This window comes from Apostichopus japonicus, chromosome 8 (assembly GCF_037975245.1).
Source record: "Apostichopus japonicus isolate 1M-3 chromosome 8, ASM3797524v1, whole genome shotgun sequence".
Taxonomy (NCBI): Eukaryota; Metazoa; Echinodermata; class Holothuroidea; order Aspidochirotida; family Stichopodidae; genus Apostichopus; species Apostichopus japonicus.
The window spans coordinates 42,972,413-42,996,869 of NC_092568.1; the positions used below are offsets into that span (position 1 = coordinate 42,972,413).

Consider the following 24,457-nt stretch of genomic DNA (forward strand, 5'->3'; position numbering starts at 1 on the left):
TGGGTTTCAAGATGTCATTCTCCATTGATTTATGAAGTACTTTTAACCATCATGCATTGTAAATGAAATTAAATGTAGCAAGTAGTTGCAGATGAATTATGGTGTAAGAGAAGTGGATGGATCATTATGGGAGTTGCCGAGGCTTCATTGACACCTCAGTTTGATGATAAATTATGTAATTGATAACTTTGCTGGTTAATAGCTGAACCTCCTGTTTGTAGTATGTTAAAAGTTACAAGTATGATTTGGTTAACAGATGACCAAGAGCACCCAGAGAGACCTCAGACTTTGGACATATCAAGACCACGACCAGCAGCCAGGCATTTGCAGACTCCTCAACATACATACCAGACTGTTGATGATCCACTTGTTCGTGAGTATTTTCATTCTCGGGAGGTCAGAGGTCATCACTCTGGCCATTGACATTTCTTGACGCATATTGAAATTTATGATCCTCCTTACAGCAAGTAGAACATCTATCTGAACTCCAATTTGTGGCCTCATAAGAAATCATATTTGTAGTTTGCCTCAGGCAGGCATATGCTCCATGCATTCAGGTTTGCATATGTATGTGTTCATGTATGCCAGCTGGGAAAGACCATGTCAAGACAGTCATCATATTTAATATATGAATATAGTGTTAGGTAGGGTTAAAAGTCATTTGATGTCAGCAGAGGTCAAGATGTGCTAAAATATGTCTCAAGAACTGAACTTAGCACATGTTGTTCCACTTCCTTGATATGGTAAATAATTGCTGGGAGATTCCCCACTCCTCTTCGGGTGTTGCAGGTATTCTTGCAAATGGTGTACTGTTTCCAAACTGTTTAGATATGATTACTCATCAAGCTAATATCTCAGCACTCAGTTTAGTAACAGATTCACAGAATTTCAGCATAACTTCCATAAAAAGTTTGGCTGAAGTGATGAGGTTTATTGGCAAACTGACTGTACCATTTTGAATGAGAATGAATTCTCCAATTGTTGTTAAGGAATAATGCACAAGGAGAAAAATAAGTTGTCACATTGTGAAGTGTACCAGACATTTATAATGGTAATTGTGTCATCCAGACAGGTGCTTTTTATGTTCTGGCATACAAATCCAGCAATATTGGGGGTGGGGACATGAGGGTCGGGAAAGGGTGGGGAAGAGGAAATGGTGGGGGATGGTTGTCGGGGTTTGGGAAGGTGGTAGCAAGTAATGTGAGCCATTTAATTTGTGTGTGTTCAAACTAGACATTTCTGTGTGATATTATGTTCTTGTCTTTTGTGCAATCAGTAAGTCCATATTTCATTGTTATCCCAAAGTGAACTCATATTTTGATTTGTGCATTTTGCATGTTGTGTAATCTGCCTCTGAAAATTGTTGATGGAAATAGCTATAACTGATGTAATGCAACATGTCTGTACAGAAGGATTTCCAAATAAAACATCGTAGACTTAAATAATGAATTGCAATGTTTTATTTCAGGAAACAACAATGCCTCCACCTCCTCACCATCTTCAGTCATCAGTCCTCGATTTTACCACCAGTCTCCTAAGCGTTCTCCGCATCATCGTAAAACTTCCATCACCAGGAGTCCTGCTTTGTCATCAACAAGTCCTCCTTATATTGTGACACACTCAACATACCAGTATCCCAGCCCTTCATCATCATCCCTACTAGATGATGACAACCTCCAGAGAATGGACCCATCAGCCTCAATGCAACCTCAGACAGCTAGACAGTATAATCCTCACAAGGAATTCCTCTAGCTATGTTCAAAACAGATCTTAAGGCTACATGTATGGCTAGCTAGGTGGTATAGATGTTCTAGCAAGGAATCCTCTTATCATGAACAAAACACATCACTGCATCCTTAGCTAGCAACATGTTACAGTTCTAGCAAGGAATTCTTCTCAACTTAGCCCCTTTTTATGATATATTCTTAAATTGCTAGGTGGTACAGTGTGAACAAGGTATTTTCTTCAATATATATATATATATATATATATATATATATATATATATATATATATATATATATATATATATATATCAAACAGAGCTTGAGGTTGCATCCTTGGCTAGCAAGGTAAATTCATTTTTAACAAGAAATTCCTCAGAACCAAGCAGATCTTTAGGATATATTCATAGGTAGCTAGGTGGGTTCAGTCTTAGGTAATGTTGTATTGATATTGTTACTATCGCTTTTGGTTTCGATAACAAGAGAAACCTATGCAGTCATGATGGTGTGTGTATGTGTGAGTAACGTCCAGCTTGTAACACAATATCTCAAGATAGGAATCATGGATACTTTTCATGCTTTGCATGTAGATGCCCCATATCAAGTAGAAGAACCTTATTGTTTTTGATGGAGGTGAAAGGTCATCTGAGATCAAACTGGGGTCAAACTGAAACCCTGTAAAACTTGATATCTCACGTTAGGAAGCATGGGTACTAGTTTTAATTGGTATATGGGTGCATTAGAGTTAGTAGAAAATCTATATGGCTTTTGGTGAAGGTCATTTGAGTTGACCAGAAGTCAAACACTGAAATCCTTTAAATCACTATATCTCAAGAGAGGAAGCATTGATATCTGTCATACTTAGCATGTGGATGTGTCACATTGAGGACACGAAACATGTAGTTTCGTGGAGGTCAAAGGTCATCTGAGGTTACCACATGTCAAACACTGAAATCCTCGTAAACAGGATATCTCAAGATAGGAGGTGATGGATACTTCTCATAATTATCATGTGGATGTGTTTTATTGAATAGAAGAACTGATTCTTTTTGGTGGAGGTAAAAGGTCATCTGGGTCACCAGCAGTCCAACTGAAAATCTTTTAAACATGATATCTCATGCTAGAAATCCTTGATTTTTTTCATACATGGTACAGTATATGGATTTGTCATATTGAGTACAAGAATACTGTTGTTGTTGGCATAGGTCAAATTCATTTGAGGTCACAAGAGGGCAAACTCTGGTAACTGTTTAAACATGATATCTCAAAAGAAGGAATCATGGATACTTCTCATACTTGGTGTGTGGATGCATGACATTTAGTACAAGACCCCTATTGTCTTTGGTGGAGGTGTGTATTGTTATGTACAGTAGACTGTGTTTATCATGCCAAAATGCTTGGTCTCATTCAGATAGGCAATGCAGTGATACAGTAGTCCAAAGTCTTCATACATAATCAGTATTGAGAGTGTGAGACACAAACCCTATTTGCTTTGATAGTCATACTTTGATAGTCATTGAGATGTCAAAAGATGAAGTGAGGCTAAGTTTAAACATGCACCAACATCATAAGCATCATGGCAACATGAGTTGTGCGAGATTGACAATTTGACTTGAGTAACATTAGTTGAAGCACCATTGGCAAACTATAACATGAGATCAGTGATCAACAGAACTTTTTTACTTGAACAGTAATGAATGGATGACATGAGACTAAAATGAAATCCAAAAACGATTGCCAAATTTCAAGTTATCAATTCAAATGCTTCCCTTTAACTACTGTATTTTCCTAACAGAAAAGCCGGCTACGTTATCACTCCACACATGGAAACATACACAAAGCATATTACAGTTAACTCCCATCGAGACTGATCGTTGGAAAAAACCAGAGCATGTCAGTTTAAGTTGCTTCAAGTTCACCCAGGTCACTGCCAGGTTTAATCAAATCCATGTATGTCATAGTGTTGAACAAAGAAGGCTGGGAATGTTTTCATTTTGTGTTATCTTCCCGAAAACTTTAGTATGTATTCATTCTTTACAACCATAATTACTGTTTGAACCTCAAACTGGCTGGAAAACATGTTGAATATATCCTGTGGAATGTCCATTTTGTTACGTAATCATAACATAAGTGTAAACCTTACGATATTTAAGGAATACTTAAGTAATAACATATGCGTAACTTTATGGTATTTAAGGAATACTTAGCAAAGCACTACTTTGTGGTGTCTGTAGAACTGCTGTTACACAAGTTAATAACATTAGGCTGGGTTATACTGTCTTTGGTCAGTTAAGGTACCATAAGTTGTCATACTTTAGCAAACCTTAAGCCACTGGAGGAAATGGCCAGCGTAGCATGTTTTGAAGCCCTTTAAGCAACATTTACACAAAGTTGGCATGTTAATTGCTCTCAGGCTTACTGTATGAGGTTAGCTTTTAAAAAATAACAAATGTTTGTGAAACAATAGCGATTGACAAGTACCAGAAGCTGATGTAAATCCAATACGAAATATTTGACCACTATTGGTCGATACAGATAATGCATGCAGATAATGCGTAGCTTTGAACTAAATCAACTTGTCGGCTATGTTAGTAGCTAGCCAGGTGGTGCAGTTCTCATTTGAGATACTTTACTTTAACATTAAAATCAATGATGGAGATAATTTAAAACCTAATGAGACATATCTATGAATGGAATAGACCATCTGTTGCTTGGCATACAAATTATTAAAAGAACACAAAACACATTAAATGCTCTGTCTCCAGTTAACAGATATTGCCTCTGAATGCCAGTTGGTGTCATGTTTCTGGATAAGCTATTGTACATCGTGATTTTTTAAATGAAGGACTTTAATGTGCACATATACTCAGTACAAATTAATCATTCGACATCTCACTTGTGATGTAATAAAGTATTTTATCTATGGGCATCAGGTTATTCAGCCATCATATGCCATTTATTTCTTGGGGAAAATATTTTATATAAGATTGACATTACAAGATTAAAATACTCACTTAATCAGGAGCAGTTTTTCATAACAAGCTTTAATTCAGTACTGGATTGCATAAGAGAACTACTCGAATTTTAGTTGATTGGCTTATATTCTGTTAATTCCCACTAAGTCCTCACGTCAACATCACAAGTGGCAGAACAGTTTTTAAATGCCATATTCAATGTGTGCTATGCATGTTGCTGTCACTAACAAACTTCAAATTTGCTATGATTTTAGTGTATGTTTTACTGTTTGTATTCAATAATGCGGTTGCACTTTCAGGGAGCTCATTGGTTAAAACTGCAGATGTTATAAGATGGTTGGATAAAAAGACTGGTTGTTTATGCCAGTGATACTACTTATTGTTAATGGTTTTTTGAGATGCTTATGTTGATTTCCTCTGTTAATATGTTGTCACTTACATGATCATAGATTGAACCTGGATTTATTTTTACTGCATGGAGGTATAACAGACAGAAGATGTTATATTCTTCCTTCTATTGGTGTTTGTTTATAGCACAAAGACTACTACTGATGCATATACATGATGGTATGTTGTACCCTTCTATAAATGCATATGCATGATGTATGTTACATTCATCTTAAATACATATTCATCATGCATGTTATACCCATCAAAATATACATATGCATGATCTTGTATTACATCCATCTATAAATGCACGGCATTATGTAACACACATCTACAAATGCATATGCATGATGGTATATTACATTCGTAGCAACATAAGTTGTCAGTTGTGGTATATTTTATCACTTGAGTTCCTATTTTGTGAATCACAGACTGCTTTATGATCAGATGCTAGCTCCCCTCATGGATCAGCAAAAAATGAAAGATTTGATACCATCCTTGTTTTATAAGAACTGTAGTCTCTGTGCCTGTGGTGGTTTAATTTGAATACATGATCATAGTTATGGGATGTATCTGATATACACTGAGAGACTTCAGAACAATATCTTATTTGAGGGTCAAGAATCTGAACATAAATGTCAGGCTGATACTTGTATTTTTATGATCAGGTGAGTGTATGATTCAAGAGATTTAATATAAAGAGTTGTACCATGAGGTAAGGGGATTGTGTGATTTGGCAAAGTAACTTAAAGCTAAGAGAATTTAACATAGATTGGAATATGAAAGTTTTGAATATTTATTTATTTATTTTTGTTGTTGCTGGTACTGCTTTAAAGTATGATGTTGCGATTCAGAGAAACCAAGAAGTTAATTTATCTATTGTATTCATCATCTCTTTCTATTGTGTATGTATGAAAATGATATATTTGTTTGTAATATATTTCATCATTTTTTCAGTCATATAATTTCATTATATTTTCATGTTAATTTTATTAAGCAAACATTAGAGCATATGTAATCACTGTTGGCTGGTCCGACAATTTTCAAATATAGTTTGAGATGATAAAACCTGCATTACAGTTCCTCTGTGCTGGTCTGTATAGATGTTGGCCATTCAGCAGATTGGATGTATGTGACTTGTAATTTATACATAGTGTAGGTCAGCAGACAGTATATCATATAATGGGATTAACGTACTCAATTAGGGTACTATCAGAGAGGGTTAGAGAGGAGAGGTAATTTATACATAGTGTAGGTTAGCAGACAGTATATCATATAATGGGATTAATGTACTCAATTAGGGTACTATCAGAGAGGGTTAGAGAGGAGAGGTAATTTATACATAGTGTAGGTTAGGAGACAGTATATCATATAATGGGATTAACGTACTCAATTAGGGTACTATCAGAGAGGGTTAGAGAGGAGAGTGGAATTGTGTATTCAGGGTTGAATTTGTGTATTCTATTGTTAGTAATGTCATTGTTATTCATACTAAGGAATTGATCTGGTATCATGTATAAGAGGTACTTGTAGCCGTATTAATTAATATCAACCTGTTACATCATAGTACTACAGAAGACAGGCTGGAAACATGCTGATACTGCAGAATTGGATCTGATGAAAGATTTGCTCATGAACTATATATAATAAATTTTGTCCAGTTATATTATATTGTAAGAACCTGCCATGTCAGTTTAGCCAAACATTGAAGAAAATTTAACAGTAATAGAAAGAAGTACTTCTGTCGTTAAAGGATAACTTTAGGCACAACATTAAGTTTGATATGCTGTAAACTATTAAAAAACAATACTATTGTTCTAGCATGTATTTGTATAAAATGTTTAATTTTGAGCAATGTTCCTTTTAACAAGTTAGGATATCAATGGTAGTGACTGGACTTCATATTCTGATGAAAAGACCATTAGGGAAGTTCCTCAGATGCAACACAAAATTCAGTGGGAAAACCTAAGACTCCTAAATTCTAAAATGACATATTTGCAATATACTACACATTCTTCAGAGACAAATGTTGTTGAATGACATCAATTCATTCATGCTCAGTGGTTTATACAAAGTATAAGGAACATACTTTCCTTGAGTTATAAGAACTCGAAAAACATTACATTAAATGATATGAAAATTAACATTTGTGACCGGATGTCATAATCATCAATATAGCCTTAAAGGAGCATTGCAGATATTTTTATATACTTTAAATGCAAATAAATTGAAAACTGGAATAGCTATAGAAATATCACCATCTTTCAAGTATGTTCTTGGACTACCCTTGGACTATGACATATCAAACTAAACATTCTGCTAAATTCTTCCTTTAAGACTCTATCCCTGGGATACACATATTTTCAGTATGACTGTGTCCTTGTGATGCATAATTTATAATTGAACTTTTATCAATAGTTTTAACTTCAGATGGAGAGAGAATGTCCAAATGTGTAATAACATCTTGTTGCTTCTGAAGATTCTTAGATTGGTTTACATACTAGGTATGTCTTACAGACTCATGTGTGCTGTATCTTGCATGTCTTGGTTTGGTTTACATACTAGGTATGTCTAACAGATTCAGGCCTGTTCTATCTCGCATGTCTTTGTTTGGTTTACATACTAGGTATGTCTAACAGACTCATGTGTGCTGTATCTTGCATGTCTTGGTTTGGTTTACATACTAGGTATGTCTAACAGATTCAGGCTTGTTCTATCTGGCATGTCTTGGTTTGGCTTACATACTAGTTATGTCTTACTGACTCATGTGTGCTCTTGGCTAGATATCAGGTTAGTGATCAATGTGAAGTTGAAGACTAAACAATATGTGACTGGTTTAACTTTAGTCTGGGATTTCAAAATATACTAGAGCTGCCAAACTGACTGTTAAATGGGGTTGGTGTTTTGCAGATAATTATGAAATATTTGAGTGTAGACATGACATTAATCAGTTCCAATGATTGATGTAATAATTCAGATGTATGTACTGTGGTGTTATTCTGTAGTAGTAGCTGTTACTACAGTCTCACCATGGAACCTTTAAGGTCAAAGAGTTCCAGTCCTTGAATGTTCCTCCTAGTAAAAATATATCCCCACTACAAACAATGCAAGGAGGTCTAAGATTGGCTATCATCTGTGAAAACATTTTGTGGTATTAAGTATGGTTTGTTGATATTTTGGATACTACACAAAAGACTGTTATCATCATTACTAATTTTTTCCAAATTGCAAAGCCATTGAGACTGTACTTAACACATTCATTTCACTTCTTCTTTGCTGTTTTACATTCCGATTATAGATGTACTTTTTTCAGAGATCATTCCGTTAGATTGACCAATCCTGAATTTCTTTTAAGATTTTTGAAAGAATTTACTTCCATTTCAGCTAGAATTTTCATGAGGTTCTCATTAAATTTTCTCTATTTTTTTTTGAGTTAAGGAAGGTAATGAATGTATTTATGGACTGAAAGAGGTATTAAACTATAATGAAGGGTTTTCTTGTTTTCATTATATTTAGTTAATATTTCTATGGTACTTCTAAGAGGTAATCTACCAATGGAATTAGTTTGTATTCATTTCCTAACAGCCCTCCCCCCTCTACCCGAATGTGGTTACTGCTGACTTTGGTTTGGTCTACCATGGGTTGGTTGAAATGGGAGCTTCACTGCGCCAAATATTTTCCTTTGATTACTGATATTGCGGGTAAAGCAGAAAGCTTGTTGCCTTCTCTTTAAACCTGTCTAACGTTTTGCTTTCCTTGATTGATGTTTCCCAATATATCCTCCAGTTTGCCAGCATGGAAATAATTACTCTGGAAACTTAGTTCCTTGCCAGAGGAAAAATTGCACAAACATTTTGTAATTTCCAGTCTTGGGGTAACCTGTCATTCAATATATATTATTAATCAGTAATTGATATGGGAGTGACCTTGTATGAAACAACAATTAAGAGTCACAACTATTTTGTCACAAGGTAAACTATTTTGTAAACAGTATTCAGGTAGATAATGTTTGTAGATGTTAGAATTTGAGAATAGTTAAAGATAATACTTACAATTTTGTGAATAAGAATATATGAAGAGATTATTAATACTTGCCATCATTGTGTGTTAGTGTGGTCATGTTCTTGTATTCTGAGAGCAGTCTTTCATCATGTCCTCATGTAATTTACTATGCAGAGCTCAGTTCCAAACACAGAATGCATTGCTTGGGAACATTCTGTCCAGGCTGTTAAAATGTGATAAATTCCAGCTACTTGGAATAGTTACAAATCTGTTCAACAAGTGTGATTCATGAGTGAACAGTTAAGCAGGATCCGGTATCTTCTCCATAGATAGCAGCCTTGCCCATCCCTGGACTGTCTCATATATATTGGTAGCATTGTAATTGTTATTGGGGTGTCTTGCTTCTGTCTGTATATTTGTGTTTATTTTGTATTTCTAGACATTCTGCCAACACACTGTTACATGGTGATTAATGTAATAGGCCGATAATTGTGAACATAAAATCTTAAACATTAAATTTTTATGACCAAACTATTTTTGCATTTTCTTTTTTTTTGACTGTCAAATTGTTAAAATTTATTTTAGTATAGTGTTATGACTGCTGCATGTAGATCAGAAGATGTAGTCCATATTGTATCTGATGGTCACCATCCTGAACTATTTTAGTTGGAGGAGATACCGATGTCGACAGTGGAACCAAATCCCATACCAGTACTCATACCAGAACCCATACTAGAACTCATACCAGTACCATACTCATACCAGTACCCATACCAGAACCCATACCAGAACTCATACCAGTACCATACTCATACCAGTACTCATACCAAAACCCACACCAGTACCCATACTCATACCAGTACTCATACCAGAACCCATACCAGAACTCATACCAGTACCATACTCATACCATTACTCATACCAGAACCATACTCATACCAGTACCATACTCATACCAGAACCATACTCATACCAGTACTCATACCAGAACCCATACCAGTACCATACTCATACCAGTACTCATACCAGAACCATACTCATACCAGTACTCATACCAGAACCCATACCAGTACCATACTCATACCAGTACTCATACCAGAACCATACTCATACCAGTACCCATACCAGTACCATACTCATACCAGAACCCATACCAGAACTCATACCAGTACCATACTCATACCAGTACTCATACCAGAACTCATACCAGTACTCATACCAGAACCCATACCAGAACTCATACCAGTACCATACTCATACCATTACTCATACCAGATCCCATACCAGTACCATACTCATACCAGTACTCATACCAGTACCATACTCATACCAGTACTCATACCAGATCCCATATCAGTACCATACTCATACCAGTACTCATACCAGAACCATACTCATACCAGTACTCATACCAGAACCCATACCAGTACCATACTCATACCAGAACCCATACCAGAACTCATACCAGTATCATACTCATACCAGAACCCATACCAGAACTCATACCAGTACCATACTCATACCAGTACTCATACCAGAACCATACTCATACCAGTACTCTTACCAGAACCCATACCAGTACCCACACCAGTACCATACTCATACCAGAACCCATACCAGAACTCCTACCAGTACCATACTCATACCAGTACTTATACCAGAACTCATACCAGTACTCATACCAGAACCCATACCAGAACTCATACCAGTACTATACTCATACCAGTACTCATACCAGAACCATACTCATACCAGTACTCTTACCAGTACCATACTCATACCAGTACTCATACCAGAACCCATACCAGTACCCACACCAGTACCATACTCATACCAGAACCCATACCAGAACTCATACCAGTACCATACTCATACCAGTACTCATACCAGAACCATACTCATACCAGTACTCATACCAGAACCATACTCATACCAGTACTCTTACCTGAACCCATACCAGAACTCTGTTTTATAGAGCTTAGTCCCCGTGAGATGCAATTTACCCTACTCCTCTGTTTGTGCGTTAGTTGCATACAACTACATTGGATCCAATGTTCCCTCCTGACCTCTATTGTATTTAGAGGATCTGCTCAGACCCACATTCTCCAATGATCTCATTGGTGTAATCACTGTGTAGGAGCTGCTCAGACCCACATTCTCCAATGATCTCATTCTGTAATCACTGTAGGAGCTGCTCAGGCCCACATTCTCCAATCATTTCATTCTGCAATCACTGTGTAGGAGCTGCTCAGACCCACATTCTCCAATCATCTCATTCTGTAATCACTGTGTAGGAGCTGCTTCCTCCCAGGTTGTATTCTTAACTCATCTGGTCAACTTTTGTGGGTGGAAATTTCTGACCCGACTGATAATGGAAGATGGTTAATTGGAACTCTTTATAGACCACCAAATCCTACCCAAGAATTTTTTGAACTTCTGAAGGACAGTTTATCTTAGATTGACTTCTCAAACTATTGTGGTGTTATACTGGGTGGTGATTTTAACATTGACTGGGCTGGTGAAATGAATAATAACCTGCTACAGCTATCAACAATATCTTATGACTGTGGCTTTGAACAACTTATTGATGGTATCACTCGTCCCTCGGCATTGAACCCATGTCAAGGTTCAGTGATTGATTTGTTATTCACAACAGCTCCTGAGTTTTCTAATACTAGTGTAATTGATAATCCGGTGGGAAGTGACCACCATGCTGTTAGTGTCCATTTGAAAAGATTCAAGCTCCCTAAGAAACCAACAATCAGTAGAAGTGTGATTTTGAGCATTTAAATACTCGACTACATATTGCACCCTGGGACATGGTGATCAACGACCATGTCGAGTCATCCTGGAATGGCTTCCTTGATTTATGGTCCGCTGCAGTAAGAGAATCGATACCCACTAAAATGACCAATAATATGGGTAAGAGCCCCTGATAAATGGAGATCTGGCAAAACTCCTGAAAAAGAAACGTAGGCTGTTTAAAAAAGCAAAACAGTCAAATTCAGTAGATCACTGGAATACTTACAAAACCTTTGGAATTTTGTACAGTCTAAGGTTAATAAAGAGAAGAGAGTCGTAGCTACGTGTAGACAACTCATACGGTAGCATTAATCTTCTGGAAGGGGGTATAGTCTATACGTTTTTGAGGTCCCCCCAAAAGTAGGTGTTTTTCACCGGTAGTAGCTATGATAACCCTAAACAAGGACGCCAGCGCCGACGTCAACATTCGAGCAGCTTTTCTACCACCTTAGGTCAAATGGAAATCAGGCAGTTATAATCGATGGATAGCCCTATCTGTGACCTTTAATTACCGGATGTCCCGTTCCCACCGGGCCCCCCTTTTGATGTAGCGTGACGTCACATCGACCCACTTTTCGACTTATCTGTACCCATATCTCAACAACGGAACATCCGATCGTTCCCAAAATAGCACCAATGGATTCGGCATGTCCGAAACTACCGGGAACAATATTGTTATGTATTTTGCAAGTTTTTTAAAACCTGACGTCATCAGGTGGTGGCGCTATTTTCTGCGAAAAATTCAAATTCACCCAGTTGAAACTAATAATTAGAGATTATATAAACGTCGTTTGATTCGCTTCCGGTCTTTGATTGTTTTTTATACTTTTTTTAACATATTTTCTCATTAATATTTTATTTTGGCCGCCATTTTGTCAAACATTGATGAATTTTTTTAATTTCACAGAATCGCTAGAACATGTCTTGACATATTTTTACTACTATTTAAAAGGCAATCGGTCGTCTAGTTTTGTAATAACCGACGATATTGCGTTTTGTGACGTCACTTCCGGTCAGAAAAAAATAGGGTCAAAACCGGAACTTATTTTGTACAACCTCAAGTGTTGAGTCTCCAGTGTGAGTTACAGGTCGATAGCTCATTCCTCCCGTCTCAGAAACGGACCTCTAGGTAAAACTTTAAAGCGCCCTTATTCCGGAAGTAAACGACTTGAAACAAGTTTAAGATGATCACGTGATAGTAAGCATCGAGTTACACCACGACACCAATTTGTGTCCCGAAAAACCATATCGTATACACACAGGAGTCGAATATGCTAACCCGAAGCTAACCCTAGCTAACCCTATGGGTTGGGGTTAACTTTGACTGGCAGCCATCTTGGATTGGTATGACCTTAGGTCAAAAAAAAAACTTTTTGACCATTTTTGGTGGTCCGACTAATCATATCCAATAAAAAATAGAGAAAATCGATGAATTAAATTTTTGACCTCTGATTGACCTTTGACCCGATGACCTCATGGCCGAAATTTTTCAAGTGACCATTCCTTATGACCTCACACGTCATCGTTGCAAGTTTCGTGGAAATCGGTCACTCTCACGATTTTTGAGATTTATTTGAATTAACGACATTTTTTACCTTTGACCCCCCATAAGACTTGAACCGGAAGTGACATATACTTGCCCTTTACATATGTCAGTGCCCTATTGACCCTTACCAACCACAAGAAATTTGGAGGTCAAAGGTCAAAGTTTACGAGTTTCGACCATAACCCCAGGGGTGGTCATCTACCCAAATAAAATCAAGAGGTAGTATATCAACTAACTTGAATTTTTTGGCTGTAAAACAAAGTCATGTGACCCAAAGTGACCGGAAGTGTTGGTGGGTGTACTGTGACAACAGTTCAGCCCTTTGACCAAATATCGGCCCCCCGTAACCCCCACTTTTGGAGATAGACCCAAAAAAATGGACACTCGGGACCTGGAAATGGACGGTCTGGACCTGGAAATGGACACTCGGGACTGAGGCACCTACAACACTAAATTCTGGAAATACCTATTTTTATACTTTGGAGCGTTACCATGGTTACAAGGTCAGTCCGATTTATCCCATCTTTTCAGGGTCCCACCGCTGGGGTGTCCTCTTTCTAAAATACTATGAAAATTGTAGGTGCGTTTCTTCCCCGGGTGATAGGGGGGTCATTTTGAAAAAAATCCAAAAAATTCCTAAAAATTCCTACCTTTCTACTTTGGAGCGTTACCATGGTCACTTGGGTAGTCCGATTATGGCCATCTTTTCAGGGTACGACCGCTAGGGTGTCCTTTTTCTAAAATACTATGAAACTTGTAGGTGCGTTCCTTCCCCGGGGTGATAGGGGGGTCATTTTGAAATAAAATCCAAAAAATTCCGACCCTTCTAATTTGGAGCGTTACCATGGTTACTAGGTGAGTCCAAATTACCCAATCTTTTCAGGGTACCACCGCTAGGGTGTCCCCTTTCCAAAATTAGAATAAAACTCCTAGGTTTGTCACTTCTCCGGGGTGGTAGGGGGGTCATTTTGAGAAAAAGTACAAACAGTCAGCAAAAAACTCTCGGTAGCGTGCGCCATGGAACGCCCGGTAGGCATTAAATTCCCCCACCACTCCCCACGCCTACGAACCGCCAAAATAATCTCAGATTCATCATCAGCACCCCAAGAAGCACCGGAACAAGTGTATTTCGTTCGTTTATGTAGACACCAAGTTGGGGTCGTGCCCCCTTCCCAATGGTTTTTTGCCCCCATGCCCCCACACAACGCCTAATTCCAAAATTAACTTCAGAATCGTGATCAGCGTGTCGAGAACAACCAGAAAAGATACACACTGCCCGTCTTTGCGACAAAAATTATTTCCACCCAAAAAAACCATAAGGGGTACGTACCCCTTACGGTTTTTACCGAAATTGCCCAAAAATGGATTTGGTAAAAATGACGTCACAGGGGGTAATCGATGCCCAGGAGTCCAAATCTGCAACTCCCAGGTCCATATCTGCTTCCGTTCGGGAGATACGGGGTACCAGAGGACCCGATAGAAATACGTGTTCTTCATAAGTGCAAAAGTTGGAAAACCCCCTCTTGTCAACCCCCCTTCCTGTCCTCTCTGAAGTACCCATCGACATGAAATTTTGACGTGTAGTAGAAGACACCCTCGTCATTGTCATACATCAATTTCGTGTAATTATCTGACCGGAAAAGGCTCTTTATATATATGATTTCTATTGCGCCAAAATAGGTGTTTTTGTCTTGAAAAGTTAAAAAAGTACGTCTTTTCGGTACCCCTTCCTTTCCACCGAGGGCATGTGACAGGGCTGATTTTTTGTTATCTGGGAGGCGAGAGTCGTAGCTACGTGTAGACAACTCATACGGTAGCATTAAACTTCGAGAAGGGGGTATAGTCTATACGTTTTGGACACCCCACCCAAAAATAGGTGTTTTTCACCGGTAGTAGCTATGATAACCCTAAACAAGGACGCCAGCGCCGACGTCAACATTTGAGTAGCTTTTTTACCACCTTAGGTCAAATGAAAATCAATCAAAGTTATAATCGATGGATAGCCCTATCTGTGACCTTTTATCACCGGATGTCCCGTTCCCACCGGATCCCCGGTTTTAATGTAGCGTGACGTCACATCGACCCACTTTTCGACATGTCTCTACCCATATCTCAACAACGGAACATCCGATCGTTTCCAAAATAGTACCAATGGATTCGGCATGTCCGAAACTATCGGTAACAATATTTTCATGTATTTCGCGCGATTTTTAATTCCTGACGGCATCAGGTGGTGGCGCTATTTTCTGCGAAAAATTCAAATTCACCCGATTTGCTCGAAATTTCAGATTTAGGTATAACTAATAATTAGAAATAATATAAACGTCGTTTGATGCAATTCCGGTCTTTGATAATTTTTTAAATATTTTTTTAACATATTTTCTCATTAATATTTTATTTTGGCCGCCATTTTGTCAAACATTGATGAAATTTTTTTAAATTCACAGAATCAATAGAACATGTCCTGACCTATTTTTGCTGCTATTTAAAAATGCAATCAATTGTCTGGTTTTGTAATAATCGACAATATTGCGTTTTGTGACGTCCCTTCCGGTCCAAATAAAGTAGGGTCAAAACCGGAACTTATTTTGTACAGACTAAATGATAAGTCTTCGGTGTGAGTTACAGGTCGATAGCTCATTCCTCCCGTCTCAGAAACGGACCCCTAGGTAAAACTTTAAAGCGCCCTCATTCAGAAATTAAACGACTTGAAACAAGTTTGAGATAATCACGTGATAGTACGTATCGAGTTACATCACGACACCAATTTGTGTCCCGAAAAATCATATCGTGTACACACAGGAGTCGAATATGCTAACCCGAAGCTAACCCTAGCTAACCCTATGGGTTGGGGTTAACTTTGAGTGGCAGCCATCTTGGATTGGTATGACCTTAGGTCAAAAAAAAACTTTTTGACCATTTTTGGTGGTCCGACTAATCATATCCAATAAAAATTTAAAAAAAATGATGAAATAAATTTTTGACCTCTGATTGACCTTTGACCCGATAACCTCATGGCCGAAATTTTTCAGGTGACCATTCCTTATGACCTCACACGTCATCGTTGCAAGTTTCGTGGAAATCGGTCACTCTCACGATTTTTGAGATTTATTTGAATTAACGACATTTTTTACCTTTGACCCCCCATAAGACATGAACCGGAAGTGACATATACTTGCCCTTTACATATGTCAGTGCCCTATTGACCCTTACCAACCACAAGAAATTTGGAGGTCAAAGGTCAAAGTTTACGAGTTTCGACCATAACCCAAGGGGTGGTCATCTACCCAAATAAAATCAAGAGGTAGTATATCAACTAACTTGAATATTTTGGCTGTAAAACAAAGTCATGTGACCCAAAGTGACCGGAAGTGTTGGTGGGTGTACTGTGACAACAGTTCAGCCCTTTGACCAAATATCGGCCCCCGTGACCCCCACTTTTGGAAATAGACCAAAAAAATGGACACTCGGGACATGGAAATGGACGGTGTTGACCTAGGCACCTATTTCATAACAAAATTTTTTGGTCACTTCCGGTCAACTTTTTGAAATTTTTTTCACCTTGGGTCACTCTACGCCCCGAGGCACATTTTGTAAAAAAAATTTAAATATTTTTTTGGTGGGCAATAATTTTTTTTTACCCCCCAGGGGGTCCCGTGGGGGGGCACTGGCGAAAAAAAAACAATTTGATGTTCGGACATTTTGGACAAATGGGACTTAAAAATGGACGGTCGGGTTAGGGTTAGGGTTAGGGGGTTAGGGTTAGGGTTAGGGGGTTAGGGTTAGGGTTAGGGTTAGGGTTAGGGTTAGGGGGTTAGGGTTAGGGTTAGGGTTAGGGTTAGGGGGTTAGGGTTAGGGGGTTAGGGTTAGGGGGTTAGGGTTAGGGTTAGGGTTAGGGTTAGGGTTAGGGTTAGGGTTAGGGTTAGGGTTAGGGGGTTAGGGTTAGGGTTAGGGTTAGGGTTAGGGGGTTTGGGTTAGGGGGTTAGGGTTAGGGGGTTAGGGGGTTAGGGGGTTAGGGGGTTAGGGTTAGGGTTAGGGTTAGGGTTAGGGTTAGGGTTAGGGTTAGGGTTAGGGTTAGGGTTAGGGTTAGGGTTAGGGTTAGGGTTAGGGTTAGGGTTAGGGTTAGGGTTAGGGTTAGGGTTAGGGTTAGGGTTAGGGTTAGGGTTAGGGTTAGGGTTAGGGTTAGGGTTAGGGTTAGGGTTAGGGTTAGGGTTAGGGTTAGGGTTAGGGTTAGGGTTAGGGTTAGGGTTAGGGTTAGGGTTAGGGTTAGGGTTAGGGTTAGGGTTAGGGTTAGGGTTAGGGTTAGGGTTAGGGTTAGGGTTAGGGTTAGGGTTAGGGTTAGGGTTAGGGTTAGGGTTAGGGGTTAGGGTTAGGGTTAGGGTTAGGGTTAGGGTTCAGACACTTGGACACTCGGGACCTAGAAATGGACGGTCGGGACTTGAAAATGGACGGTCGGGACTTGAAAATGGACGGTCGGGACTTGGCACTTTTTCGAAAAATGTTAGAGTACGAAAATGGACGGTCGGGACTTCAAAATGGACGGTCGGGACCTGAAAATGGACGGTCGGGACTTGGAAATGGACGATCGGGACTTGGAAATGGACGGTCGGGACCTAATGAAAATGGACGGTCGGGACTTGACAAAATATTACCAAAAAAATGCTTCCCCGGGGGTGGGGGTGTCGAAATTAATTTTTTTAGGTACCCCTGCACCCCCTCGACAAATTGGCACCATTTTGGTAAAAATTGGAGGGGGGTGAATTTTTGGGGTGGGGGACCCCCTTCCCAAGTGCAAAACTTGGGGGGGCACCTTCAAACATTTTTTACCCTTCCGTTACATCCTATCGATGACGTCATAAAAATTTCAGCTCATTTGCATATTCGGTTAATTAATTAAAAATCATTAACCAATCTGCCTAACACTAAATTACTCTATATACGGGAAAAAACCGACTTTTATACTTTGGAACGTTACCATGGTTACTGGGTCAGTCCGATTTCCCCCATCTTTTCAGGGTACCACCGCTAGGGTGTCATCTGTCCGAAATAGGATGAAATTAATAGGTTCGATACTTCCCCGGGGTGGTCGGGGGGTCATTTTGAAAAAAATCTAAAACGGCCAAAATAATTAGTGTTACTACGTACGGGAAAACCCCGACCCATCTACTTTGGAGCGTTACCATGGTTACTGGAGTGGTCCGATTACGGCCATCCTATCAGGGTACCACCGCTAGTGTGTCCCCTTTCCGAATTAGTATGAAACTTGTAGGTACCTTTCATTCCTTGGTGCTAGGGGGGTCATTTTGAAACAAAATCTGAAAAGGCATAATAATTTGCTATATACGTTTTTGAAAATCCCGACCCTTCTACTTTGGAGCGTTACCATGGTTACTGGGGAGGTCCGACTACGGCCATCTTTTCGGGGTACACCCGCTAGGGTGTCCCCTTTCCGAAATAGGATGAAACTATTAGGTGCGTCTCTTCTCCGGGGTGGTGGGGGGTCATTTTGGAAAAAAATCCGAAAAGGTCATAATAATTAGTGTTACTATGTACGGGAAAATCCCGACTCTTCTACTTTGGAGCGTTACCATGGTTACTGGGGTGGTCCGATTACGGCCATCTTTTAAGGGTACCACCGCTAGGGTGTCCCCTTCCCAAATTAGAATGAAACTTGTAGGTGTGAGACTTCTCCGGGATGGTGGGGGGGTCATTTTGGAAAAAATCCGAAAATGTCATAATAATTAGTGTTACTATGTACGGGAAAATCCTGACCCTTCTACTTTGGAGCGTTACCATGGTTACTGGGGTGGTCCGATTACGGCCATCTTTTAAGGGTACCACCGCTAGGGTGTCCCCTTCCCAAATTAGAATGAAACACCTAGGTGTGTCACTTCTCCGGGTGGTAGGGGGGTCATTTTGAGAAAAAGTACAAACAATCAGCCAAAAACTCTCCGTAGCGTGCGCCATGGGACGCCCAGAAGGTATTAAATTCCCCCACCACTCCCCACGCCTCCAAACCGCCAAAATAATCTCAGATTCATCATCAGCGCCCCAAGAAGCACCGGAACAGGTGTATTGCATTCGTTTATGTAGACACCCACTTGGGGTCGTGCCCCCCTCCCAATGGTTTTTGGCCCCCCCATGACCCCACACAACACCCAATTCCAAAATTAACTTCAGATTCGTGATCAGCGTGTCGAGAACAACCAGAAAAGATACACACTGCCCGTCTTTGCGACAAAAATTATTTTCACCCAAAAAAACCATAAGGGGTACCCCTTACGGTTTTTACCGAAATTGCCCCAAAATGGATTTGGTCAAAATGACGTCACAGGGGGTAATCGATGCCCAGGAGCCCAAATCTGCAACTCCCAGGTCCATACCTGCTTCCGTTCGGGAGATATAGGGTCCCAGAGGACCCGATAGAAATACGTGTTCTTCATACGTGCAAAAGTTGGAAAACCCCCTCTTGTCAACCCCCCTCCTGTCTTCTCTGAAGTACCCATCGACATGAAATTTTGACGTGTAGTAGAAGACACCCTCGTCATTGTCATTCATCAATTTCGTGTAAATATCTGACCGGAAAAGGCTCTTTGTATATATGATTTCTATCTGCGCCAAAAATAGGTGTTTTTGTCTTGAAAAGTTAAAAAAGTAACTCTTTTCGGTACCCCTTCCTTTCCACCGAGGGTATGTGACGGGGCTGAATTTTGGTTATGTGGGAGAAGAGAGTCGTAGCTACGTGTAGACAACTCATACGGTAGCATTAATTTTCGGGAAGGGGGTATAGTCTATACGTTTTTGAGGTCCCCCCCAAAGTAGGTGTTTTTCACCGGTAGTAGTTATATCAGTTTTTACGAAATCCCGACATTGATACTTTTGAGCGTTACCATGGTTATGGGAATCAGTCCGATTTCCCCCATATTTTCAGGTTATCACCGCTAGGGTGTCCCCTTCCCACATTTGAATAAAACTTGTAGGTGGGTCTCTTCTCCGGGGTGGTAGGGGGGTCAGTTTGGAAAAAACCGAAAAGGCCATCATAATTAGTGTTACTATGTACGGGAAAATCCCGACTCTTCTACTCTGGAGCGTTACCATGGTTACTGGGGTGGTCCGATTACGGCCATCTTTTCGGGGTACCACCGCTTAGGGTGTCCCCTTTCTAAAATAGGATGAAACCTGTAGGTGGGTCTCTTCTCCGGGGTGCTAGGGGGGTCAGTTTGGAAAAAATCCGAAAAAGTCATAATAATTAGTGTTACTATGTACGGGAAAATCACGACCCTTCTACTTTGAAGCGTTACCATGGTTACTGGGGTGGTCCGATTACGGCCATCTTTTAAGGGTACCACCGCTAGGGTGTCCCCTTCCCAAATTAGAATGAAACTTGTAGGTGTGTCACTTCTCCGGGATGGTAGGGGGGTCAGTTTGGAAAAAGTACAAACAGTCAGCAAAAAACTCTCGGTAGCGTGCGCCATGGAACGCCCGGTAGGCATTAAATTCCCCCACCACTCCCCACGCCTACGAACCGCCAAAATAATCTCAGATTCATCATCAGCACCCCAAGAAGCACCAGAACAGGTGTATTTCGTTCGTTTATGTAGACACCCACTTGGGGTCGTGCCCCCCTCCCAATGGTTTATGGCCCCCCATGCCCCCACACAACACCCAATTCCAAAATTAACTTCAGATTCGTGATCAGCATGTCGAGAACAACCAGAAAAGATACACACTGCCCGTCTTTGCGACAAAAATTATTTTCACCCAAAAAAACCATAAGGGGTACCCCTTACGGTTTTTACCGAAATTGCCCAAAAATGGATTTCGTCAAAATAACGTCACAGGGGGTAATCGATGCCCAGGAGCCCAAATCTGCAACTCCCAGGTCCATACCTGCCTCCGTTCGGGAGATATAGGGTCCCAGAGGACCCGATAGAAATACGTGTTCTTCATACGTGCAAAAGTTGGAAAACCCCCTCTTTTCAACCCCCCTCCTGTCCTCATTGAAGTACCCATGGAAATGAAATTTTGACGTGTAGTAGAAGACACCCTCGTCTTTGTCATACGTCAATTTCGTGTAATTATCTGACCGGAAAAGGCTCTTTGTCTATATGATTTCTACTTGCGCCAAAAATAGGTGTTTTTGTCTTGAAAAGTTAAAAAAGTACCTCTTTTCGGTACCCCTTCCTTTCCACCGAGGGTATGTGACGGAGCTGAATTTTGGCTATGTGGGAGACAAGAGTCGTAGCTACGTGTAGACAACTCATACGGTAGCATTAATTTTCGGGAAGGGGGTATAGTCTATACGTTTTTGAGGTCCCCCCCCAAAATAGGTGTTTTTCACCGGTAGCAGCTATGATAACCCTAAACAAGGACGCCAGCGCCGACGTCAACATTCGAGCAGCTTTTTTAATACCTTAGGTCAAATGGAAATCAGGCAAAGTTATAATCGATGGATAGCCCTATCTGTGATCTTTAATTACCGGATGTCCCGTTCCCACCGGATGCCCGGTTTTGCTGTAGCGTGACGTCACATCGACCCACTTTTCGACTCATCTGTACCCATATCTCAACAACGGAACATCCGATCGTTCCTTAAATAGCACCAATGGATTCGGCATGTCCGAAACTATCGGGAACAATATTTCAATGTATTTCGCGTGATTTTTAATTTCTGACGTCATCGGGTGGTGGCGCTATTTTCGGCGAAAATTTCAAATTCACTCAATTTGCTCGAAATTTCAGATTTAGGTAGAACTGATAATTACAAATTATAAAACCTTAGTTTGAATCAATTCCGGTCTTTGATTATTATTTTATATTTTTTTAAAGTATTTTCTCATTAATATTTTATTTTGGCCGCCATTTTGTCAAACATTGATGATTTTTTTTTAAATTCACAGAATCAATAGAACGTGTCCTGACATATTTTTGCTGCTATTTAAAAGGCAATCGATTATCTAGTTTTGCAATGATCGACAATATTGCGTTTGGTAACGTCACTTCCGGTCAGAATAAAAAAGGGTCAAAAGCGGAACTTATTTTGTACAGACTCAAGTGATAAGTCTTCGGTGTGAGTTACAGGTCGATAGCTGATTCCTCCCGTCTCAGAAACGGACCCCTAGGTAAAACTTTAAAGCGCCCTCATTCAGAAAGTAAACGACTTGAAACAAGTTTAAGATAATCACGTGATAGTACGCATCGAGTTACATCACGACACCAATTTGTATCCCGAAAAACCATATCGTGTACACACAGGAGTCGAATATGCTAACCCTAAGCTAACCCTAGCTAACCCTAGGGGTTGGGGTTAACTTTGAGTGGCAGCCATCTTGGATTGGTATGACCTTAGGTCAAAAAAAAACTTTTGACCATTTTTGGTGGTCCGACTAATCGTATCCAATAAAAAATAGAGAAAATTGATGAATTAAATTTTTGACCTCTGATTGACCTTTGACCCGATGACCTCATGGCCGAAATTTTTCAGGTGACCATTCCTTATGACCTCACACGTCATCGTTGCAAGTTTCGCGGTATTCGGTCACTCTCACGATCCTTGACCTTTTGTGGAAGGAACGACAGTTTTGACCTTTGACCCTTTATAACACATGAACCGGAAGTGACATATACTTGCCCTTTGCATATGTCAGTGCCCTATTGACCCTTAACAACCACAAGAAATTTGGAGGTCAGAGATCAAAGTTTACGATTTTCGACCTTAACCCTAGGGGTAGTCATTTTTCAAAATAAAGTAGTAAACTAGTATGGTAAATCACTGGAATTTTATGGCTTTAATAAAAAGTCATGTGACCCAAACTGACCGGAAGTGTTGGTGGGTGTACTGTGACAACAGTTCAGCCCTTTGACCAAATATCGGCCCCCCGTAACCCCCACTTTTGGAGATAGACCAAAAAAAATGGACACTCGGGACCTGGAAATGGACGGTCGGGACCTGGAAATGGACACTCGGGACTCAGGCACCTACAACACTAAATTCTGGAAATACCGACTTTTATAATTTGGAGCGTTACCATGGTTACAAGGTCAGTCCGATTTATCCCATCTTTTCAGGGTACCACCGCTGGGGTGTCCTCTTTCTAAAATACCATGAAACATGTAGGTGCGTTCCTTCCCCGGGGTGATAGGGGGGTCATTTTGAAAAAATCCTAAAAATTCCTAAAAATTCCGACCCTTCTACTTTGGAGCGTTACCATGGTTACTTGGGTAGTCCGATTATGGCCATCTTTTCAGGGTACCACCGCTAGGGTGTCTTCTTTCTAAAATACTATGAAACTTGTAGGTGCGTTGCTTCCCCGGGGTGATAGGAGGGTCAATTTGAAAAAAAATCCTTAAAATTCCGACCATTCTACTTGGAGCGTTACCATGGTCACTTGGGTAGTCCGATTATGGCCATCTTCTCAGGGTACCACCGCTAGGGTGTCCCCTTTCTAAAATACTATGAAACTTGTAGGTGCGTTTCTTCCCCGGGGTGATAGGGGGGTAATTTTGAAATAAAATCCAAGAAATTCCGATCCTTCTACTTTGGAGCGTTACCATGGTTACTAGGTGAGTCCATATTACCCAATCTTTTCAGGGTACCACCGCTAGGGTGTCCCCTTTCCAAAATTAGAATAAAACTCCTAGGTTTGTCACTTCTCCGGGTGGTAGGGGGGTCATTTTGAGAAGAAGTATAAACAGTCAGCAAAAAACTCTCGGTAGCGTGCGCCATGGAACGCCCGGTAGGCATTAAATTCCCCCACCACTCCCCACGCCTACGAACCGCCAAAATAATCTCAGATTCATCATCAGCACCCCAAGAAGCACCAGAACAGGTGTATTTCGTTCGTTTATGTAGACACCCACTTGGAGTCGTGCCCCCCTCCCAATGGTTTATGGCCCCCCATGCCCCCACACAACACCCAATTCCAAAATTAACTTCAGATTCGTGTTCAGCGTGTCGAGAACAACCAGAAAAGATACACACTGCCCGTCTTTGCGACAAAAATTATTTTCACCCAAAA

General features: G+C 40.2%; 1 protein-coding gene across 4 annotated transcripts in view; it reads left to right on the forward strand.

The window, feature by feature from the left end:
• The window catches only part of LOC139972107 (mitogen-activated protein kinase kinase kinase 9-like), a 67,348-nt gene extending 57,726 nt beyond the window's left edge, over positions 1 to 9,622 (forward strand). For 2 of the 4 annotated variants that reach the window (XM_071979043.1, XM_071979044.1), the window contains exons 10-11: positions 257 to 373; positions 1,469 to 9,622. In XM_071979043.1, the coding sequence (XP_071835144.1) occupies positions 257 to 373; positions 1,469 to 1,752 (401 nt within the window). In that variant the 3' untranslated portion in view covers positions 1,753 to 9,622. The remainder of the gene's footprint in view (positions 1 to 256; positions 374 to 1,468) is intronic. The other 2 variants (XR_011794584.1, XR_011794585.1) reach the window with 2 other exon arrangements.
• Positions 9,623 to 24,457: the final 14,835 nt, after the last annotated feature.